Consider the following 24,780-nt stretch of genomic DNA (forward strand, 5'->3'; position numbering starts at 1 on the left):
GTTTGTACCTGCAATATTTTAGTGAGATTATCCCAGTCAGTGATGTAGACAGACTCCTCCTCTTGGTGGTTTGAAGCAGAAGTGCGTAACTCACTGAATAGGTTTAGATGATCTTGTAAGATTCTGGCGGGCTTGTCTAGCTGCACCCTACATAAGCTCCAGGGTGGTTGTAGCCTTTTACGCTATTCAAGGGCAATATTTTCATGTAGTCATTAAAAAAATACTAATTGATACTAATTGTACCTGTCATAAACTGCAAAGCCTATTTCATCTGGAAAAGCAACTTTTGCCCAAACAGCTGAGCTCCACCACATATTCTTTTCAGCCCATTTATGACAATGGTGCTCATAATTTATATAAGAAGTAGTGTATTTTATGACGCTATAGACCAGATGACTTATTACCCAAACTATGAAATGCTGTTGGCTTAGGATCAGTTCTAAAATCAGAACAGATGCAGCAAGATTCCTAATTAGCAGACACACACAGAATCTGCACCCGCAGAACTCCATGGAAGCACAACACCTGTCGTTCACAAAGTTCTACACTCCCCCTACCCAGTGCATGTACTGTACATTTATTACATATTTGGACTAATTTGATTGAGTGAATTAGCTCAAAAAGAGTGTAGTAGCTGTGTTTAACATACTTGTTAACTCATGTTTAAACCCATTCTGCTGATTTTTCCCAAAATCTGCGCAGAAAAAGCTATTCTACCATCTGTATGATTCTGTCTTGGTCTGCTGATATCTGCTTATACTCCTGTGCAGTTTCTGAATGCCTGAAGTCCTACCCATATTATTATTTATGTCTCTCTCTCACCTCAGGTTGGGACAAGCACTCATATGGTTACCATGGTGACGATGGACACTCCTTTTGCTCCTCAGGGACTGGCCAACCGTATGGCCCAACCTTCACAACGGGCGATGTTATTGGCTGCTGTGTGAACCTCATCAATAACACATGCTTTTACACCAAAAACGGACACAGTTTAGGTAATAATTTAATAGTAATTAAATAGTATTAAACAGTACAATAGTATTAGCCTACTGTTTTATTATAATTAAGTAATTAGAAGTCATATTGGGAGATATAGTTATAGATTGATTAATCCATAAAGTTCTTTACATCTTGTTTATGTTATCTCTGAATCCACGACTACAAAAAAGTTGACTAACTTTTGTGTTCCTCCAGGTGTGGCTTTCACGGATCTCCCAGTAAGTATAGCAACACAGATCTCTCTCAGATAAACAAATACTATGTTGTAGATCTGTTCCTAAAGCTAGCAAGCTGCCTACCTAGACAGCTCTTAATTCATCATAGGCAAACTCCCACATGAAAAGCAGGAATGGGTAAAAATATCGATTTTCTGATGCATAGCAATCTTCATTTGAATGATATCGATATCGAATTTTAAATCCTAAGATCGATCTTTTACTCTATGCGCAACCCTCTACTACAATGACAGGAAATCACTCACATTTACAACCACATTTCGCGCTATGCGACTAAAATGTATATATTTGGTAACTGGCTGGTAAATGTTCAGATTTCACTCACCAGTGATTGTGTAGTTATTGGTGGAGTATTCAGTGTGTTGAGAGTAAAAGTTGTTTCGTGTAATGTTTGTCCAAAGACAAGATCCACGCAACCCATTTGTCATTGAATAATGTCTCTTTTAATACCCTTTCTGTTCTCTACAGTCAGTTGTTGACCAAAAACAACAAAAAAGAAATATTTAATTCCTATCACGCATAGCACAGATGAGGTAAAACAATTCGACTCTCATTAACATGCACTTATTTACAGACTCTTTACAGAAATGCCGGTTTTCATAAAGAAGCAGTACTAGTTTTAGCATGTGTTCAACAAATTTATTTCAATGCCTGTAAATAGTACAAATTGTGCAATTAAACAATAAACATGTAACAAAAAATAATATATGCAATATAATGTCATATTTATTGATTGAATATGTGGATTTGTTTATTTTTAAAAAGCTAAAATGTGAAAAAATGATGAAAAACTAAGAAAATGTAATTAGTCAAATTTATATTTTCGTAATGTACCAAGTTAGAAGGTCCCCTGTATAATTAACAGCATTAGCTGGGACAGAATTTCTTTTATATGTAAGCAAAAGGGACAATATAACTGAAATGTACCCATATGAATCGATATTGAATCCAAATCGAATTGAGAACTTCTGAATCGGAATCAAATTGAATCGGGAAATCTGTATCAATACCCAGCCCTAGTGAAAAATATTGTTAAAATGGTTAAATCTATTTTAAATATGGACTACTTTATCCAATATTTGTGTGTGCTGTGTATTTTATGCTTATTAAAGTACCACGTAGTTAGCTTAGCAACATGCTAATGTCAAACGCTGTTGGAATCAATTGCAAGTGGAGTCCCCTGTACACTTCATAAGAGGAGCACTATTTGTGTGGCTCACAGAGTTGCTGACTATGAAGGGCATTCCAAATAAGTCACTTCTAAGGTTCCACTGTATTTTGACAGTAGACAGCAAGGCAGCTCACTAAGTTTTGGAACAGATGTGTTGTCTTCTCATAATACTTTTATTGATGCATCTTCATGGACATTGTCACACTTGCATCTCTGTACTAGTTTGTACTTTTCTGGCCAACTGTGAAACTTTGCATTGCAGCACTTCTTATGTTACTGTCACCTTAGGATGAATCACTTGTGTTATAGCATTTTGCATTTGTATATTGCCTTGCATATGCTAAATGAATAATTGCAGATTTGGATGTTGACTGATAGTGTGATGTAGGTTTGTGATGAGTTCCGATTAGGCATGTTTATACTGTGATTAATTAAACAGGAGCTACAGTTGAGCCATTGCCAGTTGAGGTGTAAAGAAGGAAAGGATTCCTTGTGATAAAAATTTGGAGACTTAGTAGGCTGATATACCAGTAGCAATATATATATATATATATACTGGCGGCCAGAAGTTTGGAATAATGTACAGATTTTGCTCTTATGGAAAGAAATTGGTACTTTTATTCACCAAAGTTGCATTCAACTGATCACAATGTATAGTCAGGACATTAATAACATGAAAAATTACTATTACAATTACTATAACTTCTTAAACTACTTCAAAGAGTTCTCATCAAAAAATCCTCTGCGTGCAACAATGACAGCTTTGCAGATCCTTGGCATTCTAGCTGTCAGTTTGTCCAGATACTCAGGTGACATTTCACCCCACGCTTCCTGTAGCACTTGTAATAGATGTGGCTGTCTTGTCGGGCACTTCTCATGCACCTTACAGTCTAGCTGATCCCACAAAAGCTCAATGGGGTTTAAGATCCATAACACTCTTTTCCAATTATCTGTTGTCCAATGTCTGTGTTTCTTTGCCCACTCTAACCTTTTCTTTTTGTTTTTCTGATTCAAAAGTGTCTTTTTCTTTGCAATTCTTCCCATAAGGCCTGCACCCCTGAGTCTTCTCTGTACTGTTGTACATGAAACTGGTGTTGAGAGGGTAGAATTCAATGAAGCTGTCAGCTGAGGACATGTGAGGTGTCTGTTTTTCAACTAGAGACTCTGATGTACTTATCCTCTTGTTTAGTTGTACATCTGGCCTTCCACATCTCTTTCTGTCCTTGTTAGAGCAAGTTGTCCTTTGTCTTTGAAGAATGTAGTGTATACCTTTGTATGAAATCTTTTTTCAAGCAATTTCAAGCATTGTATAGCCTTCATTCCTCAAAACAATGATTGACTGACGAGATTCTAGAGAAAGCTGTTTCATTTTTACCCATTTTTGACCTAACATTGACCTTAAGACATGCCAGTCTATTGCATATTGTGGCAACTCAAAAACAAACATAAAGACAATGTTAAGCTTCATTTAATGAACCAAATAGCTTTCAACTGTGTTTGATATAATGGCAAGTGATTTTCTAGTACCAAATTATCAATTTAGCATGATTACTCAAGGATAAGGTGTTGGAGTGATGGCTGCTGGAAATGGGGCCTGTCTAGATTTGATCAAAAATGACTTTTTTCAAATAGTGATGGTGCTGTTTTTTACATCAGTAATGTCCTGACTATACAGTTGTGCTCAAAAGTTTGCATACCCTTGGATAATTGGTAATATACGTACCATTTTTAAAGAAAACATGAGTGAGCAGGCAAAACACATTTCTTTTATTTCTTATGGGATTCATATTCAACTGTAGGTTATAACAGAATGGCACAATCATAAAACAAAACATGGCAACAAAGAAAACAAATTAAATGACCCCTGTTCAAAAGTCTGCATACCCTTAGTTCTTAATACTGTGTATTGCCCCCTTTAGCATCAATGACAGAGTGCAGTCTTTTGTAACAGTTGTCTATGAGGCCCCAAATTCTTGCAGGTTGTATAGCTGCCCATTTGTCTTGGCAAAATGCCTCCAGGTCATGCAAAGTCTTTGGTCGTCTTGTATGAACCGCACGTTTGAGATCTCCCCAGAGTGGCTCGATGATATTAAGGTCAGGAGACTGTGATGGCCACTCCAGAACCTTCACCTTTTTCTGCTGTAACCACTGGAGGGTCAACTTGGCCTTGTGCTTAGGGTCATTGTTGTGCTGGAAAGTCCAAGAGCGTCCCATGTGCAGCTTTCGTGCAGATGAATGCAAATTGTCTGCCAGTATTTTCTGATATCATGCTGCATTCATCTTGTCATCAATTTTCACAAGATTCCCCATGCCTTTAGAGCTCACATACCCCCAAAACATCAGTGATTCACCACCATGCTTCACAGTGGGGATGGTATTCTTTTCACTATAGGCCTTGTTGACCCCTCTCCAAACATAGCACTTATGGTTGTGACTATAAAGCTCTATTTTGGTCTCGTCACTCCAAATTACAGTGTGCCAGAAGCTTTGAGGCGTGTCAAGGTGTTGTCAGGCATATTGTAACCGGGCTTTTTGTGGCATTGGCGCAGTAAAGGCTTCTTTCTGGCAACTCGACCATGCAGCTCATTTTTGTTCAAGTATTGTCGTATTGTGCTCCTTGAAACAACCACACTGTCTTTTTCCAGAGCAGCCTATATTTCTCCTGAGGTTACCTGTGGGTTTTTCTTTGTATCCCAAACAATTCTTCTGGTAGTTGTGGCTGAAATCTTTCTTGGTCTACCTGAACTTGGCTTGGTATCTTAATAAGTGATTGAACAGTACTGACTGGCATTTTCAAGGCTTTGGATATCTTTTTATATCCTTTTCCATCTTTATAAAGTTCCATTACCTTGTTATGCAGATCTTTTGACAGTTCTTTTCTGCTCCCCATGGCTCAGTATCTAGCCTGCTCAGTGCATCCACGTGAGAGCTAACAAACTCATTGACTATTTATATACAGACACTAATTGCAATTTAAAAAGCCACAGGTGTGGGAAATTAACCTTTAATTGCCATTTAAACCTGTGTGTGTCACCTTGTGTGTCTGCAACAAAGCCAAATATTCAAGGGTATGTAAACTTTTGATCAGGGTCATTTGGGTGATTTCTGTTATCATTATTATTTAAAAAGGAGCCAAACAACTATGTGATAATAAATGGCTTCATATGATCACTAAACTTTTTTGCATGATCAGTCATATTTTCAAAATCAATGCCAAAATTTCACAATTTCTGCCAGGGTATGCAAACTTTTGAGCACAACTGTACTTTGTGATCAGCTAAATGCACTTTGGTGAATAAAAGTACCAATATTCTTCCGAAACAGCTAAATCTGTACATTATTCCAAGTATATATGAGTGTATATATGAATATTTTACTTATATATATATATATATATATATATATAAGTATGTGTGTGTGTGTGTGTGTGTGTGTATATATATCTTTCATTGCATATCATTGTCAAAAAGCTGCAAAATATTGAGATATTGAGAAATTGTTTTGTACAATATAAAAAATTAATACACCATGTATTTACCTGCATTTATTGTACTAACACATTTTAATAACGCATCGGGACTTCCATCCATGAAAATGTTTGAGTGATGATGCAGCCGAATAGATGAATCAGAATTTTGAGTCGACTGACTGATTGACACTTTGAACTGATTCACTGAAATTAATAAAATGGACTAATTCTGATGCCTTTGAAACTGTAGTCAGTGACACACTCTTAAGGAAACTTTATGGCCAAATAAAAGTGCATTAAAATCATAGCGAAATTCAAGATGTTGCTACTTTTTAAATCGGCAGCAAAATAATTGTGAATATATCATGAATATTGAATATATCAACCAATCCTACTTCTAAATAATCCTACTTCTAAAAACTCCTTGTCTGTTTTTCTTCTTCTCTGTCTCTCATTTCAGCCTAACCTGTACCCCACAGTAGGGCTGCAGACTCCTGGTGAGGTTGTAGATGCTAACTTTGGCCAACAGCCTTTTATGTTTGACATTGAGGACTACATGAGCGAATGGAGGGCCAAGATCCACAGCATGATTGCCCGCTTTCCCATCGGAGAAAGACTGGGAGATTGGCAGGCAGTGCTACAAAAGTGAGCAGCCAAATATAACTTCCAGAAAATGATCTTTGTTCAAAACAATATTGATAAACACATGGACTTTTTGAAAAGATATGAGAAGCTTCTCACTTTTCATGTATAACTTTGTCATGATGGCATGTTCTTGATTCATTGCTGAATGTTTCTTCTTGCTGTGATAACCTTTTTTATGTTTATCTGCAGCATGGTGTCCAGCTACCTGGTCCATCATGGGTATTGTGCCACAGCAATGGCCTTCGCCAGAGCCACAGAGACCATGATCCAAGAGGACCAAACCTCAATAAAAAATAGACAGAGTGAGTATCCACATTCATTCAATGTCAACTAATTTAGCCATTGTGTGTGTGTGTGTGTGTGTGTGTGTGTGTGTGTGTCTTGTATGAGTTGTATATAGAGCAGCATTATTTTATTATATTCAACATTTATTTCTGGTCCTCAAATCTGATTGGACGAGAGACGTTCCATGAGTACTGATGGTCTCACAACATTATCACTCGGACGCTTCGTGTGTATCACTCCGCTTGTGTTCGTGCCGTTCTAAACTAAAGTGTAAGAGCAGTGCAGATGTGTGTAGAGATATGTCTCTAAATGTATCTTTACATTTAATTTTGTGACATTACATATTTTAGCCAACAGGTGGGGACAAAAGACCATTTTTGTGTGTAATATCAGCCAGCTGGTGACGTGAAGTGAGTCAGCGTCACTCAGTGTTTATATTCAACAACATTCCGTGATCTCTCGTATTACTACTACACTACTAAAGCTAGGAAATAGCTTTAAACAGCTTTAAACTAACAACTTCAGCATTAAGGCTCATCACAGCTGAGAGACACAACAGACTGATTAATTACACAAACTCAAGGCGCTTACCTCTTACCGGACTTTCCACATTGGCGAGGACAAAATGGCAGAGAACATTGCGGTTTCTATAGTGAAAGACTCTTGCGCACTGGCTACCGTGAAATAAGGAGGAATACCCCTGCTTGGACGGATATTTTTCCACTGGGAAAATAGGATGTATTTCACCAAAATGACATTATCTTCAGAAAGCTGACTAACAGACTACAGCATCATCAACTGGTGATCGCACACGCGCGTGTTTTCTCTCTCTCTCTCTCTCTCACACACACACACACACACACACACACAAACACACATCCTTGTTTCTCAAATAACATGTTAGAAACAGCCCAAGCTGTGATACTAGTAGTTCTGAAGTTATATTTTTGAGAGGCTTGGACGTATCATTTGGTTTGAACCAGCAATGGCAGATTCTGATCCGTGGTGTAAGAAAGTAGTTCCATGCACAAATGTGTTTTTTGTGACCGTACTCAGTTTTTCCAAATTTTTTAAAAATGTACTTGACTTTGAACTGTTGTATATAAGCAATATCACACTCGCAATCGTGCTATATGGCCCTAAATCAGCACTGCTGTGATTACCTACGGCACTCGTGCCTGTTGCTGAATCACAGCAGTGCTGATATATGGCCATATTGCACTCTTGTTCATGTGATATTGCTTAAATATCACTTGTAATGAGTTAAACAGATCTTTAAATGTTGCTTGGGGTGGGAAAATATAGCTGTTATGGGGAACATGCAATTTTACTGGATAAGCAAAAAATAAAAAATCTTTTTTTGGGCACTAGACGGAATATGAATATTTAATTAATATTCAGTTAAAGTAAAGTGAAATAACATGCTCTATTTTGTGCCTCTGATTTAAGCTTTATTAACACGCTGAATATTTAATGTTCACTTTGAAGTTTTCTGAACTGTTTATTCAGAAAATATTATGAGTTTGCTAAATCTTGTATAAAGCACCTTTTACCATAAGCCTTGAGAAACGTTACATGTTATTATGTATAATTTTGCTAATGGGGTTGTATGATGAGGAACCAAATTTTCCTTGATCTTTTGAGAGGAAAGGGTTTAATGTACAATAAAAACATACTGTAACTTTAACTTCAGTCCAACAAGACAATTTATTGAAACTAAGCTGAGAAACGACTTGTCAGAAATCTGAAATATTAACAAATGACATTCCAAATTTGCATATTAACACCAGAAGAACTAATGAGAGTAAAATATGTAGAAAGTTCTCCAAATCTTTGTGCTGTGTGTGGTGTTTCTCATTTCATATGAGAACAGGGTGATCACAAGTCTTAAAAGCACACCAGTTTAATTCTGAGGGTCATAGAAAGGTTTGAAATGGTCATACAATTATGGCTTTTACTTTTAAGGTTTATAAATTAAAAATTCAGTAACATTTTAAGTGTACCTCAGGGCGAAAAAAAAAATGATATGACCCCTTTAACAAAACACCCATGTAGATAGGTAATTGAGGCATCTCACTCCCGCTTATCTAAGTGTTTATTCTCTGTGCGTACAGGAATACAGAAGCTGGTATTGGCAGGCCGTGTTGGAGAAGCCATTGAAGCTACACAGCAGTTGTACCCCAGCCTCCTAGAACACAACCCCAATTTACTCTTCATGTTGAAGTGAGTATCTCTACAAGCACACTCTCCCCAGGGGGCCCTAACACTAATTATTTGTTTGTGTTTGTGTTTGTGTTTGTGTTTGTGTTTGTGTTTGTGTGTGCGTGTGCGTGCGCGTGCGCTTGCGTGCACACACACTGACATTCAGAGAGAGAGAGAGAGAAAGTCAGAATAGATTAATGGATATTATATTGTTTCTGTTCTCTTTGTTTTAACATCATGCATTGGTAACACAACAAACAGTCATTCCAATAAAGGTTCAAATGTGTCATAATTGAAGTCCCAGACGGCTAGCGCGTTTTCTATAGGGTGACCAGATTTTGAAAATTTCAAACTGGGACACCTGGGGGGTTTGCTATTCATGCATACTATATATTCAAATTTTAAAGTTAGCTGATTTTTAAATTGATGTTGTTTCCTTAGTCCACAAGAGGGCGCAATAAATACAGAAACCATTCAGCGCCGATATATTATTGCATGGAACATTCCTATACTAGCTGTTAAAAAAAAGAGCATTGCATTTTCAACTAATGTGCATAAAATAAATAAATAAAATTTTTTAGTCAGTCCATATTCTCAAATGTCAAAAGTAAAATGAGGGGGGAAAACGCTTCAATAGACAGTTCACATGGTGTTACACTTGCACTGATTCCTACTACTCCAGACTCAAGCTTCATAATAACAGCGAAATACCACATTGTTTTTTATTCAGTACAGTTGTATGCAGAGTAGCAATATTCACAGATAGCAGTGGTATTCATCTGAACTCGGTGGTGTATTGGCTCAGACTATGAGCCCAGGCCAGGGGCTGTTCAATCAGACGGAACACAGCAGACTGGATCCGAATGTGAGGATCTCGAGACACACATTTCCAAGTTGAACATCTTTCCTGACAAAGCATTTAAAAAAACTCATTGCTTAATCTGAGAAACGTTTATAAGAGAGCAAGACACAACGGCCAAAGACCTCCACCAACTGTAAGGGGCTGTTCACACCGAACACTTTTGCAGCCATCCATTTATTTTTCCATGTAAACGCACACTAGACGAATGTCTTTGTTTCGCTTTGGTTTTTTTATTCAGCGTCTCGTGCAGGAGCGCTTTTTTTTAGAAGATGAACTTGAAAAGCATATTGAGACACCTGCTTTCTGTTAAACTGTATTTGTTGCGCTGTGTCTAGCCTTTTTTAGCGCAAGAATGTGATTGATCTAAAGTCATCATATTACAGTGAGGATAATTTTTTTTAATTGAAATCAGATGCATTTCTGATTTGTTTGTACGTTTCTCTCGGCCGCATGAAGATATTAATTTGCTTTCTCATGTCACTAGCTTTAAATATGCAACCTAGCTGGTTAACGAATGCATAAACGTGACCAGCTGGATAGAAACTAATGCAAACAGATGGTAACAATTGTGACATTTAAACATTTGGGTAGGACTTGTGTGCATTTTTGTCACATTGTTCTAACCGCTTGAGGTTAGCTTTGATGTTAGCATCCTCTCAGCCTTTTTGGCAAACATACTGCTGTTCTCTACTAATGCAGCATCTAGTCAACATATGAATTACTTTATAATGATATGACAACGTGTACTGTAGTGTACTGTATAAATACATTTTCATTGTTGATGTTTTAAATCCGCATCTGAAGTGTTCCGCTCCATGCAGAGTGTAGTCTCATGTGTCAAAACAAACACCACAAGGCATCAGTGAAGTGATAGTTTTATTTTGCCTCTAGAAGCCGCTCTCATACTGTATAACGACAGTGGACCCTTCCCAGCCACTCCAGCACCAGACAAAATGGGGAAAAACTATCGGTGTGGATTTTTGCAGATAACCGATTGTTCCAGAAATCTGTTATCAGTGCTGATTAATCGGTCAGCCTTTTTATATACACTCAAATGTTTTGAAACACTTACTCATTCTTTATTATAATTATTTCCCCCCACATTTTAGAATAATAGTAAAGTCATTAAAACTATGGAATAACATAAATGGAACTATGGGAATGATGTTGTGACTAAACAAAATCCAAAATAAATCAAAACTGTGTTATATTTTAGCATCTTCAAAGTAGTCACCCTTTGCCTAGAATTTGCAGACATGTACTCTTGACATTTTCTCAACCAGCTTCTTGAGGTATCACCCTGGGATGCTTTTTAAACAGTATTGAAGGAGTTCCCATCTATGTTGGGCACTTATTGGCTGCTTTTCTTTATTATTTGGTCCAAGTCATCAATTGCAAAACCTTTTTGTTTTAAATTAAAATGTTAGTTTTATAATGAAATAAATTAATATGGTGGCACAATTGTATTTTTGTCTACAAAACTAATTTCAAACATTTAAGCATACGCCTTCAGATCAAAAGATGTTTAAGATCATGAGAAACATTTCAGTCAAGTGTTTCAAAACTTTTGACCGGTAGAGTGTGTGTGTGTGTGCGTATTTTGCATGTGTAATAATATGAGCTGTTGGAAATTTCATATCAACTACACATTTTAACACTAATTATTAACAAGTTGAAACCTAAAAATTAAGCAGAATTACACGTATAACAATGAAACGCTTGTATTATAAAAAAGTGCAGTGTATATAGTTGTCATAGCTGTCTGAATGTGATCTGCCAGGTCCAATTTACCTCTGTGGGTGTCAGAAAAAACTAACATTTAGAGTGACAGCAAAAAAACACCTCATTCGAATTTTCACGTTGTAAAGGGGTGCTGTAGACTCACACCATCAACTCTTGGTGAAGAAGTAGTTTCTGTGCTCCCACACATAATCCATTTTGATCGACTCTTCTCAGTTGCTTCAATACAAACAGCAAGTTAGATGACAAAATTTGGAAGAGTGGAGCGCAGAAAAGAGGCAGGGCTGAATAAGGTGAATATATATATATATTCACCTCATTCAGCCCTGCCTCTTTTCTGCGCTCCACACTTCCAAATTTTGTCATCTAACTTGCTGTCTGTATTGAAGCAACTGATATATATATATATATATATATACACACACACACACATATATATACACACACACATATATATATATACACACACACACACACACACATATATATATACACACACACACACACACATATATACACACACACACACACACACATATATATATATATATATAAATTCAATGCACACAGACTGAAGTAGTTTAAGTCTTTGGTTCTTTTAATTGTGATGATTTTGGCTTACATTTAATAAAAACCCACTACTTCAGTCTGTGTGCACTGAATTTATTTAATACACAAGTTTCACAATTTGAGTTGAATTACTGAAATAAATGAACTTTTCCACGACATTCTAATTTATTGAGATGCACCTGTATATATATATATATACATACACACACACTGATCAGTCACAACATTAAAACCACCTGCCTAATATTGTGTAGGTCCCTCTCGTGCCACCAAAACAGCGCCAGCCCTCATCTCAGAATAGCATTCTGAGATGTTATTCTTCTCACCACAATTGTACAGAAAGGTTATCTGAGTTACCGTAGACTTTGTTAGTTCGAACCAGTCTGGCCATTCTCTGTTGACCTCTCTCATCAACAAGGCATTTCCGTCCACAGAACTGCCACTCACTGGATGTTTTTTGTTTTTTGGCACCTTTCGGTGTAAATTCTAGAGACTGTTTTTTAGAGAAATGACGGGACACCGAGACATACCTCGTAAAACCGGGACCGACTTCTGGTCACCCTAGTTTTCTACCTGCTTTGCTTCTCTCCATGATATACTGTAGTGATTCCCTCCCACTCTGTCTTTGCTAATGTAATGAGGGCAATAGGCCATCTGCTCGTGCTACACCCCTAGTGGCATCTTCATATTAAGGTGATAGCGGGTTTAAAAGCCTATCTCAACAAAAACGAAAGTGTCATATTTTTTACGATTATTTTTATTTTCGTTTTTCAGAGCCATGAAAATGTATTTTAGTTTAGTTTCAGTTTTTCTAATTGTTGATTTTAATTTTTATTTCAGTTTACTAAAAAAAAGTACATTTAGTTTTCATTTTAGTTTACGATAATAACCTTGATGGACACTGGAGCTTTCAAGTAAAAAAAACAACAACAAAAAAAACCCGCAAAGGCACCATAAAAGTAGTCCATACAATCTCTGCGCTAGTCCATACAATCTGTGTGCTATATTCTAAGTGTTCTGAAGTGTTTCTTCTCTTATGAACTATAATGAACACGCTGAGGAGAGCTATGGCGGATGACAAGATTTTCAGTGAATAACAAAACATTTTGGTCTGTTCCTATCACAAAGCTATTGTATGGCTTTATAACCACATGGAAAAGTTTCTAATTTTGACCCCGTTTACACCTGGTATTAAGGAGCATCTCGGGTGATCTGATCAAATGTGGTCAGGTGAGACACATAGCTGTTTACACCTGGTCACTTAAATGCATTTCCTGTGACCACTTGTGTTCAGATTTGTAGGGGAGGGTCTCTGATTTCATGATGACATACATCAATCACTATGTCAGTATGTTCCTGCATGATAATAAACCACAAAAAAGTCATAAAAGACAAAGAAAGTGTGGGGAAAAAAAATGCCACTCTGTTTCTCCCAGATGTCAATGAAATTTAATCTTAAACACAAATGCAACATTTCGAGCAGAATTATGCGTTATTTTAGTGGATTACCTGTATTAACCTGAGCTGCAGATGTTCGTGCTTCTAATACTTTAAGTGTCCCTGCATGTTGATTAACTGACACACTGAAGAAGATCCGTGAATTTCTCATGCTTGTGTACTGTATATATACGCTTTTTCCAATTTTCTGATCGGATGGTTATTTCCTTTTAAATCCCCTCATAACCGGCAAAGTTTAAACTCTTGTTTTAGCGCAGCAGTTGATTGACAGGTGAGGGGTGGCACTTCGCTGCTGTCCGGGTCACATACAGGACGGATTAGCGTTCACACCTCAAATGCGATGTGTTTTTGACTACCTACATTTGTGGGTTTTGTGATCCGAGACCCTGTTAAGACCTGTAATTAGTGCTGACCACATATGATCGGATCACCTGAAATCTTAATACCAGGTGTAAACGGGGTCTTTGTGTTTCACAGAAGAAAGAATGCCATATGGGTTTAGGACAACTTGAGGATGATTAAATAATGACATAATTTTCAGAATACAAATTAAGGTTTTCTAAAGTGTCCTAGGTACTGGTCATTCAGGTAGACATCATTCTGAGGAATAGTGTTACCCTTTGTTATGTTTAACAAACACAGACAGAAATGTTGTTGCTGCTTTAGACTGAGCTGCTTGTGATTTGATTAGTCACAATGTTGCATAAGTTTTCAAATTGAGCTGCTTTTGAAATTACTTTTGAGTTTTCAGTAATGCTTTCAAGGCACGTGTTCAGTTTTCATATTGAATAGTGGGTGTTTTATATTTTACGCAGTCCACACCGGTAGATCTGAATATTTATTTCCCTAAAAGAGTTTTGAAATTGTTTTAATAATTGAGAAGAAAGATAGCACAGACTGATTCAAGAGATGAAACTAGCTCAGCTATTAAGGAAATCAGTTGCCTGGGACAACAGTCAGTTACAGTTTAACGACTGACCAATCAGAATCATTTATTCCAGAGAGCTGTTTAATAATGAATGATGAAAATCTCTCTGGGAACCATATTACATTTGCTTGGCTGGAATTTTGTTAAGATGAAACAGTTTCTCAAGCAGTCAATTTCTGTTGTAACCGTGCATGGAGGTGCCTACCAGTTATTATTGAATTGCACCGTTAATGTCAAATCATAACTGATATCAGGTGCTGGTGTGGGAGTAGTGTTGTATCTCTTGTCAGTTATTCAGAGACAGAAACTGTGTGAAGGAGATGGTGAGAGCTGAGTCCTCTCTCTGTGATGGATAACAGGTGAATGACAGCCAGGCATTTTAATGGATTGCTGAGCTGACAATGTCAGTCAGTTGGCATAATGGATAACAGAAACGTGGTTGTCAGACATTTTAACAGATTGGCAGGTCTGAATTGAGTGTTTATTACTATGTGGGTGTGAGGTCTCTGTGGTGTAACACAATGATTTTGTGTCCCTCTCTCAGGTGTCGGCAGTTTGTAGAGATGGTGAATGGTACAGATAGTGAGGTACGGTGCTTTAGCGTCCACTCTCCTAAATCCCAGGACAGCTATCCCGGATCCCCAAACCTGAGCCCACGGCACGGAGCCACCAACGCTCACTTGCACAACACAGGTACAGTAACACACACACAGGTTTGTTCCACTATATGAGGACATCTCATAGACTTCCATTGATTTCATAATAAGCTAATGATATTTTCTATTCCCTAACCCTCACCCTCACAGAAACCTGTGCACATCAGTAGATTTAGAGCTAAACAAGATTTGGCCGATTTATGGGCCTTTTTGACTAGTGAGGACCACCTAAAATGCCCTTACTAGTGGGTTTTCAACAAGTTTCACTATATTAGTGAGGACATTTTCATAAATTTGGCACTCACAAAGATAGCGAAACCTGTACACACACACACACCCCTAACACTCTACATCTACATTTTAAGAATGTCCGAAATACATTTAAACCAAATGCAAAAGGAATAGATAAGAAATTATATTTTGCATAATGAAAATGAAGCCAATTTTAAGTCATTAAGAAATGTTTTACCATTTTTTCTCTTTTTTTCAATTTGCCAAATTCTCATTCATATTGCCATAAAACTAGAATGAAAATAATTCTGTCTGGACACAATTTTATTATATATATATATTTTTTTCATTGGGATAAATTAAATTCAGCTGAACAAATACTATGATGATGTATACTTACAATTTACAGTATATACAATATATTTATATATATGCCCACAGAAGTTGTACCCTTTTTTCACATATTCTTCACTGATTGTGGGGTAAAATCTGTATTAATTCTGCATAATGGATTTAACTATAGTAAAATGTGTCAGGTGATATACAACTGGCTCTAATTGTTTCTCTCTCTCTCTCCTCATTTCTCTCTCTCTCCACATGACTCAGGAGCAGACAGTCCCACATGCAGTAACGGGGTCACCCCTACTAATAAAAATAAGAGCCACAGCAAATACACTGGTGTAAGCTCTGCCTCCTCCTCTCCATCCTCCTCCCCCTCCTACTCAGAGTCCAACTCTACCGACTCCACCAAGTCCCAGCCTCACAGTGCCACCAGCAATCAGGAGACTAGGTCTGCGTGCGTGTCCATTTGTGTTGTTTTTGTTGTTGTTTGTGTTTACGATGCATTATTCTAGAGGTTTGAGTTTAATTTTAATTATACTGTATATATAAATTGAAGGGATAATTCTTTACAACTTGTATGTTTGAATTGCCCTAGTAAACAACGAAAAAGAAGATGTATGTAAGCAAGGACAAGCACATATATTTGGACATGGTACATACTGCAGGGACAAACTCTGTATTTGACTGTGGATTGTTGTGTGTGTTGATAGTGATAGTGAGATGGAGATTGAGGTAGAACACTACAGTAATGGCGTGACAGAAAGCTCAACTCGTATTATGAATGGCACATACAAACACCAGGAAATCCTGCAGGCGGATGACAACAGTGTTGGCAATGGAGTAGCAGGTACAGCACACTCTCACACTTCACATACTGTACACGTGGGCTTTTTAACACAATACTCAGCAGTCTGTGAGAATGCTTAAGTAAACATGCCTTTTTACAAGCGTATTATTTTTCTCTTTATCCCTCTTTCATTCTGATGTGACGAGTTCTTTCTCTGCGCTGTCCTTTTGCCCCTTGAGAGCTGCTAATTTGAGCTCTTCTATAATTCAGCCCATTAAATGTTTTCCTCCAAGGTTACAAAAAAAGAGGGCGAGCTTGTAGTTTTTAATAGTATCATGACATCCACTGCTTAATTTTCTTCCCACCTTATCTGTTTCTTGGAATGCTTTCAGCATGGAGTTGAAAACATAGGACCTCTAATAGTTTTCCTAATTTAACAGAGAACCATGCTAATTAACACTGAATATATGTGAAATGTTTAGCCGTCCTCGGTCAAAATCATTCTCGCAATTCACAAAAATGTCTATAAATTTTTTTTAGTACACAGGTTTGGCCATGCTTATATCCCCACTAATTAATAGTCTAAACCCACTGACTCATTAAACTTTGATTATAAAACAAATAGTTTTGACTAAATTCTGATTTGATGAACCACTTTCAATGCCATGATAAAATTACTATAAAGGCACACCTGACCGCACAATAAAGCATGTCTTGCATTTTGTCTAATTGTGCAACAGCAGCTGCATGTCCTCATACTTAACTCAGGTTGTATGTGTATTTTCTAGCAGTGGCAAGTCACCGTACTTGCTCTGCAGCAGCAGCAGCGTTAGCAGATCTAGTCCACCATGGCCGATATCATACCAATATGTCTTACCCACATTAACATGCTAAATCTTTGAGAGTTGTCATGACTGAACTAAATTAATGTCTCAATCACAACCACAAGCTCTTAACAGTTAGGATAATGAACTATATTACTTGGTGGAAGAATTGTTTGTTATGTTGGGTTATTCTAAAGACTTGGTTTAAGGCTTTTACAAAATCCATAAAGACCAAATTTATTCAATGTAACTCCTCCTACAGCTTTCAAGCTACATCCACCAGACTCAGCACAGCCCTTCAGACTGTTCTGACTTGGTGTGCTATGTCTTTTTGAACTGATCTGACTTCTGGCTCTCCCAAACCAGGCAATCACAAATCCCCCAAATCCCATAGACTTGAATTGATTGAATGTTCAAACGGAAAATTCAAATGTAAATAAACAGACAGTATTTGTCTATCTGTCTGTCTGTTAAACCTTCAAACCTCAAGCTTTTAAAAAAAAAAATTTTAAATTTTTTTTATATACCTTGTAAATATATATACAGTTGTGCTCAAAAGTTTGCATACCCTTGGATAATTGGTAATATATGTACCATTTTTAAAGAAAACATGAGTGAGCAGGCAAAACACATTTCTTTAATTTCTTATGGGATTCATATTCAACTGTAGGTTATAACAGAATGGCACAATCATAAAACAAAACATGGCAAGAAAGAAAAAAATGAAATGACCCCTGTTCAAAATTCTGCATACCCTTAGTTCTTAATACTGTGTATTGCCCCCTTTAGCATCAATGACAGAGTGCAGTCTTTTGTAATAGTTGTCTATGAGGCCCCAAATTCTTGCAGGTTGTATAGCTGCCCATTCGTCTTGGCAAAATGCCTCCAGGTCATGCAAAGTCTTTGGTCATCTTGCATGAACCACACGTTTGAGATCTCCCCAGAGTGGCTCGATGATATTAAGGTCAGGAGACCGTGATGGCCACTCCAGAACCTTCACCTTTTTCTGCTGTAACCACTGGAGGGTCAACTTGGCCTTGTGCTTAGGGTCACTGTCATGCTGGAAAGTCCAAGAGCGTCCCATGTGCAGCTTTCATGCAGAAGAATGCAAATTGTCTGCCAGTATTTTCTGATATCATGCTGCATTCATCTTGTCATCAATTTTCACAAGATTCCCCGTGCCTTTAGAGCTCACACACCCCCAAAACATCAGTGATTCACCACCATGCTTCACAGTGGGGATGGTATTCTTTTCACTATAGGCCTTGTTGACCCCTCTCCAAACATAGCGCTTGTGGTTGTGGCCAAAAATGACTTTTTTCAAATAGTGATGGTGCAGTTTTTTTTCATCAGTAATGTCCTGACTATACTTTGTGATCAGTTGAATGCCACTTTGATGAATTAAAGTACCAATTTCCTTCCGAAACAGCAAAATCTGTACATTATTCCAAACTTTTGGCAGCCAGTGTGTATATGTGTGTGTGTGTGTGTGTGTGTGTGTGTGTGTGTGTGTGTATATATATATATATATATATATATATATTTGTAATGTTCTGCTCTTTTAGACGACAGCTGCAGCTCAAGACAGCTTTGTGGAGGAAACCAAGCAGCCACGGAGAGAATGATCCAGTTTGGCAGAGAGCTTCAGACCCTCAGCGAGCAGCTTTGTCGCCAGTATGGCAAGAACGCCACTCACAAAAAGATGCTGCAGGTAGGAGGAACGGAGCGCAAGAGGTCAACAGGCTTAAGAAGGTGTTTAGGGTTTCATGCCATGGTGAAACCTGGAGATATCAGAGAATTTTAAAATTATGATTTCCAGGCCTGTAAAAGTCTTGGAAAATATAATTTTTTTAGTTATGCTCAGCTCTACAATATTTATCAACAACATTGAATTGAAATGGCTCTTAACTCAGTGCAGCCTTTATAAATTGAATTAAAAATCCTTATCCATTAATCACAAACAACTGAAAAATTTGTTGAAATTCATTGGGCAAAAGGTTTGGGAACCCTGTGTGATATATAGGTCGAAGTGGCCAATCAGATTGTGCAGCTAAACTGTTGTGTAATAAAACATTAAATTATAAATGCTCAATATTAAAGGCATAGGCATAGGAAAATAACTGACCAAGCTCAGAATTGTATTTTTACAGTGCCCTGTGAAGTCAACAGCTGTATAAAATTTTTAATTATTATAGTTTTTACAACAAATAATAATAAAGGGGTCTGTTTCACTTCTGACATTATATGACTTATATTTTAAAGCATACAATAGTCTTTTTAACTTTTCTGCTCCAAGTGCCTGTATTACTCAGACCACTGAAGCTTAGCATGTTAATATCTCTTCTCTTTGTTGCTGATGTTATTGGACACATTGTAAGTGGAAAGGTAAGTCACTATGGGTAGCAGTACACTCGAGCTTCTGTGCCCAGTTTGTATGTCTGTGTGTGTTTAGGATGCATTCAGTCTGCTGGCGTACTCAGACCCCTGGAACTGCCCCGTGGGCAAGCAGCTGGACCCCATGCAGAGAGAGGCGATCTGCTCTGCTCTCAACAGTGCTATTCTGGGTTAGGGTTTCACACACACACTGTTCACATAATCACTTACCTACTCCTTATAACTAAACACAGCCACGGTAACAAGACATGAAATATTTGGTTCAATAAAAGGAAGATCAGGTGAGATAAAAGTTATTTTGTGAATAGATATCTTTAGTTCCTAGATAATTAAAAGTACTCTAAGTAATTTTGTCCACACCTAAAAGAGTATAAAATAGTAAAATAGTATTCTTGATAAATGTTGTAAAGAATACTCGCCTGAGCAGAAGACTCCAGTCATATTAGTGGTTTAGAAAAAAGTTTTATTCTGCATAAAGGTTCTCTGCCAATTTCTACTCACTTTAGCTTGGAAACCCCCCTAATATTGGAAATTTTGCTTGTAGGAATAAGTAAACCATTAGTGATAAATATGCCTGCAAATGGGGTATTTCTACAATGCCTTTGGTAACCAAAAACGTTCTTTTTCTTTTGTCAGGATAGTTTTCAGTATAAAGTCCAAAACCTCTGTTGCCAAACATGAACAAATAATTGCTATGATGGCTTCATATCTACAATCTTTTCCCTCGTGTAGAGTCTCAGAACCTGCCCAAGCAGCCTCCTCTCATGCTAGCCCTGGGTCAGGCCACCGAGTGTGTGCAGCTGATGGCCAGGGTCCGCTCTGGATCCTGCTCCTTTGCCAGAGTGGACAACTTTTTGCACTAGCGCCAGTCCAGGTGAGAGCACCTAATTACCCTCTGCACATATGACTCGCTGCTGTCCGTCTAAGGGGCTGCTCAGACCGAATGCATTCTTGCTAAAGAAAAAAAAAAGGCTAGATACAGTGCAACGAAAAGTGCAGAACGCAGAGACCGGTTTTAAAAGTTGCAGTTCCTTTTAGCTTGACACGGCGTAAACAAATGCGATGCTCCTGCGCAAGATGCTGAAAACCAGCACAGACTGACGCAAAAACATGTTTGGTGTGAACGGTCCCTTACACTGAGTTTTTACTTGGTTTGCAATGGACAATTCACTGTTAGATTTCTCACTGGTTAACTGAATTATATATGAACTTCGACAACAGCAATATTGGAATATTTTGAGAAATCCAGGCATCATTACTAATATTATAGTTGTTAAAAACACAATATTTGTGTATTTCTCTCAGGCAGTGATACGGACAGCTAAGAAGAGGACTTTTCCAATTGGTTGCCATGATGAGAGCACGTGTTTGAAATGGTGTGTCGCTTGCCGTTTGCCAGAAGCAGCCGAGCAGAATGAATAGAAACATGAGAAGAGAGGCTTCTTTTTAATTTAGTATTATCAAAACAAATTGTGTGACACTATTTAAAGATAATTAATTATTCTGTTTATCTAGTCATTTTTATTTTAGTTTATATTTTGTCCGTTTGTTGTGCTCATTATGAAACAAATCAACTTCCCAACTTGTTTTTCTTTTTCATGGGTGAATTCAGTGCAAAGTATTTCAAGCATACCATATCACTGATATACATAATGGTAAGTTCCTACTGAAAATATGAGCTACACACTCTGGTTTTCTCGGTCAGAGCTCAGGTATTTAGACAAATGTTTTGTCGTCAGAAAGAGATATTTGCAGAAACAGGTGTTGCTTGACCAGACCATACTGTGTGGTTTAAAGCAGATCCTTTTCTGTGTACAAGAAAATTGTGTAGGATTTTTTTTTTTTTTATTGGTCAACCTTAGCCACCCCTTTAGGAATTAGATGGACATTGATGTTTTGTGTACAGGAGTTTTCATGTGCCCTGGCAATGTGTTCATTGGAGTATAAGTGTGTGAGATAATGCATGGCTCCTAGCATCTCACCTTTTAAGCTACCTTAGGATCTCAGGCACCAGCACAACTTTCATTAGACACAATCACACAGTGACGACGCAGACTTACCTTTGGGTCCAATGTAGGTGAATGATATTTTGAACCGTAGATGTTTTCCCAAAATAAATCTATTTTACCGATATTTTACCATCTTTATAGCAGTGGGTATCATGCAAACTTTTTTTAAGTTAGGTATATTGAAGTTAACCTGTGGTTTTCTGATTTTGTGGCTGTACCAAATAAAAACGTAACGTTTTTGACAGAAAATTAAGGTCAGTAGTTTGATTACTGAAAAGCTCCACCGAAGCTTGCGAACTAACTTATACTTACTTATTCTGTAAGTTTTATACCCATGTGAATAGTGTCACTGTGTTGATGGTTTTCCTGTTAGATTAATGAGTACAGGCTGACACCATTTCAACATTCATTGTTAGTCGTTTCATTGACTGTTAAGTACTGTTGTTAAAGTTTTGTTACCATTCGATGCACTGTACTTCAATTAATGCACATGAAGCATTACTGTATCTGTCTACCTCTCCTGTTCAGTAACGGAGGGATAGAGTAGGAGCTTGCTGCATGCAAGACAGTTGACTGACCCAAGGTTCCTGCAAATGAATGAAAAACGTCAATACGATTGATTGCAAAAAACAAACAAACAGTGTATTTATTTAGTTATTAGAACATCTCCTTGCTTAAGAACTTCACTGCGACCTCATATCCGTGTTATTGTTTTGTTCATTTCCCCTAGCTCACAACAATCTCTACTTGGCTTTTATAAGTACAGTATATAAGTGGGATATTAACAATAGCTCAGGCACTTAACGCTTCACTCTTTTATTTCCTTCTAGAGGTGTATTCTCTGTTGGACGTGCCGTCACTCTTCTAAGCTTTTCTTTTAATCTGATTCCATAAAGGAAAAATTGTCAATCTTTTCCATGACAACCCAACATTTCACTCAGCCAGCATGCCACCATGGTGTTGAATGTAGCTTAGCCAATTTTAACCCTCATTTTATGTCCTACATTTTTGCTGCTGGCCATCATGAGATTGTTACATTCCCTTATTTACATCTGCTTTTTAAACTTATACCTCATTTACTCTTTGGACAGTGCTGTCTAGCTTGTTGTATCATGTCAGGCATTCACATAGAAGATCTGTGTAGTGCAGTAAACATTTTGGTACAGTAGGTCACTGAGGTCAGAGGTCCCAGGCTCAACCTTGCACGTTACTCTTAAATATTGAAAATGAACTCGACCTTTTCTTTTTTGAGCTACGTCTATGGGGGCTAGAAGTAAAATCATGGATTAAACTCTATGGCGCCCCGTCAATTCACAAATCCTCATCACTAATAATCGCAGTCAACTAATTTATTAATTTTACTTAAAAAGATAGGTCAATTTGATTGTTTAAAAAAAAACAAAATGTTATCCCCTTTTTCTCCCAATTTGGAATGCCCAATTCTCACTACTTAGTAGGTCCTCGTGGTGGCGCAGTTACTCACCTCAATCCGGGTGGTAGAGGACAAGTCTCAGCTGCATCCGCTTCTGAGACAGTCAATCCACGCATCTTATCACGTGGCTCGTTGTGCATGACACCACTGAGACTCACAGCATGTGGAGGCTCATGCTACTCTCCGCGATCCACACGCAACTTACCACGTGCCTTATTGAGAGCGAGAACCCCTAATCGCGACCACGAGGAGGTTACCCCATGCAACTCTACCCTCCCTAGCAACCGGGCCAATTTGGTTACTTAGGAGACTTGGCTGGAGTTACTCAGCACACCCTGGATTCGAACTCACGACTCCAGGGGTGGTAGTCAGCGTCAATACTCGCTGAGATACCCAGGCCCCCTAAGGTCAATTCGATTGTTAAAGGGATAGTTCACCCAAAAATGAAAATTCTCTCATCATTTAATTGCCCTCATGCCATCACAGATGTGTCTGACTTTCTTTCTTCCGCACCCACACCTATCATATCATTTCTGAAAATATGGATTAAATATGGAGTTGTATAGATTTTATGATACGTTTATGTGCTTTTTGGAGTGTCAAAATTTTGGCACCCATTCACTTGCATTGTATGGACCTACAGAGCTGAAATATTCTTCTAAAAATCTTCATTTGTGTTCTGTGGATTAAAGAAAGTCATACACATCTGGTATGCAGGAGGGTGAGTACATGATAAAAGAATTTTCATTTTTGGGTGAACTATCCCTTTCAGTGGTGGTATTTTAATGCATGGGGATATCATGCGTAACTTTTTACACAGCCATAAATGTTGGAAGTTGACACAAACTTTTGTGTCTAATACTTTTATTGACCTTTAAGTATGGTAATAGATCTTTGTTATAGGATGGCTTTTTAATGTCAAATATGTTTTGGATCATAGTCTAACCACCTAAAATGTATATTGTTGTTTTAAAAATAATCCATCATAGAACTAAATATTGGCTTTAAATAGGGACCTACGTACATGAAGTATATGGAAGGGAAGAAAGTAGCCAATATCCTTCTTGTCAAGATCTTCTTTGTCATGTGGTGAAATTCCTGCCTGAAATGACAAGGAGCAGGTCAAATGGAATGGAGTATAGCAAGCTGTGCACAATTTACTTCTATTATAATTATAATTTTATTTGAGTTTTCTTTTTGCAATTTTGAAATGAGTTACCCTCTACTTAGCATGAACCTTTAAAAAAAAAAAGCATAAAAAAGTAAAACAATTTTTAAAAAGGAAAAAAAAGAGACATGCCTATGTACTGGAAACATGATAAAGAAATATTGTACTCATTTAATTTTAACAGAATTATTTTTATTAAAATACACATCCATGAGCATATTGTGTCTGTCTTTTGTATTATTTTGCTGTTGTTTCTTTCAGAAAAAAAACAGTACTATACTAATACCACAATACTAAGTGATAGTTGTGAGTAAAGGGATGAGTCTCACAAATGATGGCAAGTGTCTCCTGTGAATGATGGCTTTCTGGAAG

The 24,780-nt window shown here is 37.5% G+C and overlaps 1 protein-coding gene across 2 annotated transcripts in view; it reads left to right on the forward strand.

The window, feature by feature from the left end:
- Positions 1–24,623, forward strand: part of LOC127416975 (ran-binding protein 10) — a 57,948-nt gene extending 33,325 nt beyond the window's left edge. The window contains exons 4-15 of one of the 2 annotated variants that reach the window (XM_051656633.1): positions 828–995; positions 1,195–1,217; positions 6,336–6,520; positions 6,710–6,822; positions 8,920–9,028; positions 15,110–15,258; positions 16,059–16,248; positions 16,505–16,641; positions 18,971–19,116; positions 19,858–19,969; positions 20,532–20,673; positions 21,105–24,623. In XM_051656633.1, the coding sequence (XP_051512593.1) occupies positions 828–995; positions 1,195–1,217; positions 6,336–6,520; positions 6,710–6,822; positions 8,920–9,028; positions 15,110–15,258; positions 16,059–16,248; positions 16,505–16,641; positions 18,971–19,116; positions 19,858–19,969; positions 20,532–20,662 (1,463 nt within the window). In that variant the 3' untranslated portion in view covers positions 20,663–20,673; positions 21,105–24,623. The remainder of the gene's footprint in view (positions 1–827; positions 996–1,194; positions 1,218–6,335; positions 6,521–6,709; positions 6,823–8,919; positions 9,029–15,109; positions 15,259–16,058; positions 16,249–16,504; positions 16,642–18,970; positions 19,117–19,857; positions 19,970–20,531; positions 20,674–21,104) is intronic. The other variant, XM_051656634.1, reaches the window with a different exon arrangement.
- Positions 24,624–24,780: the final 157 nt, after the last annotated feature.

Source organism: Myxocyprinus asiaticus, chromosome 26 (assembly GCF_019703515.2).
Source record: "Myxocyprinus asiaticus isolate MX2 ecotype Aquarium Trade chromosome 26, UBuf_Myxa_2, whole genome shotgun sequence".
In the NCBI taxonomy this organism is placed as follows: domain Eukaryota; kingdom Metazoa; phylum Chordata; class Actinopteri; order Cypriniformes; family Catostomidae; genus Myxocyprinus; species Myxocyprinus asiaticus.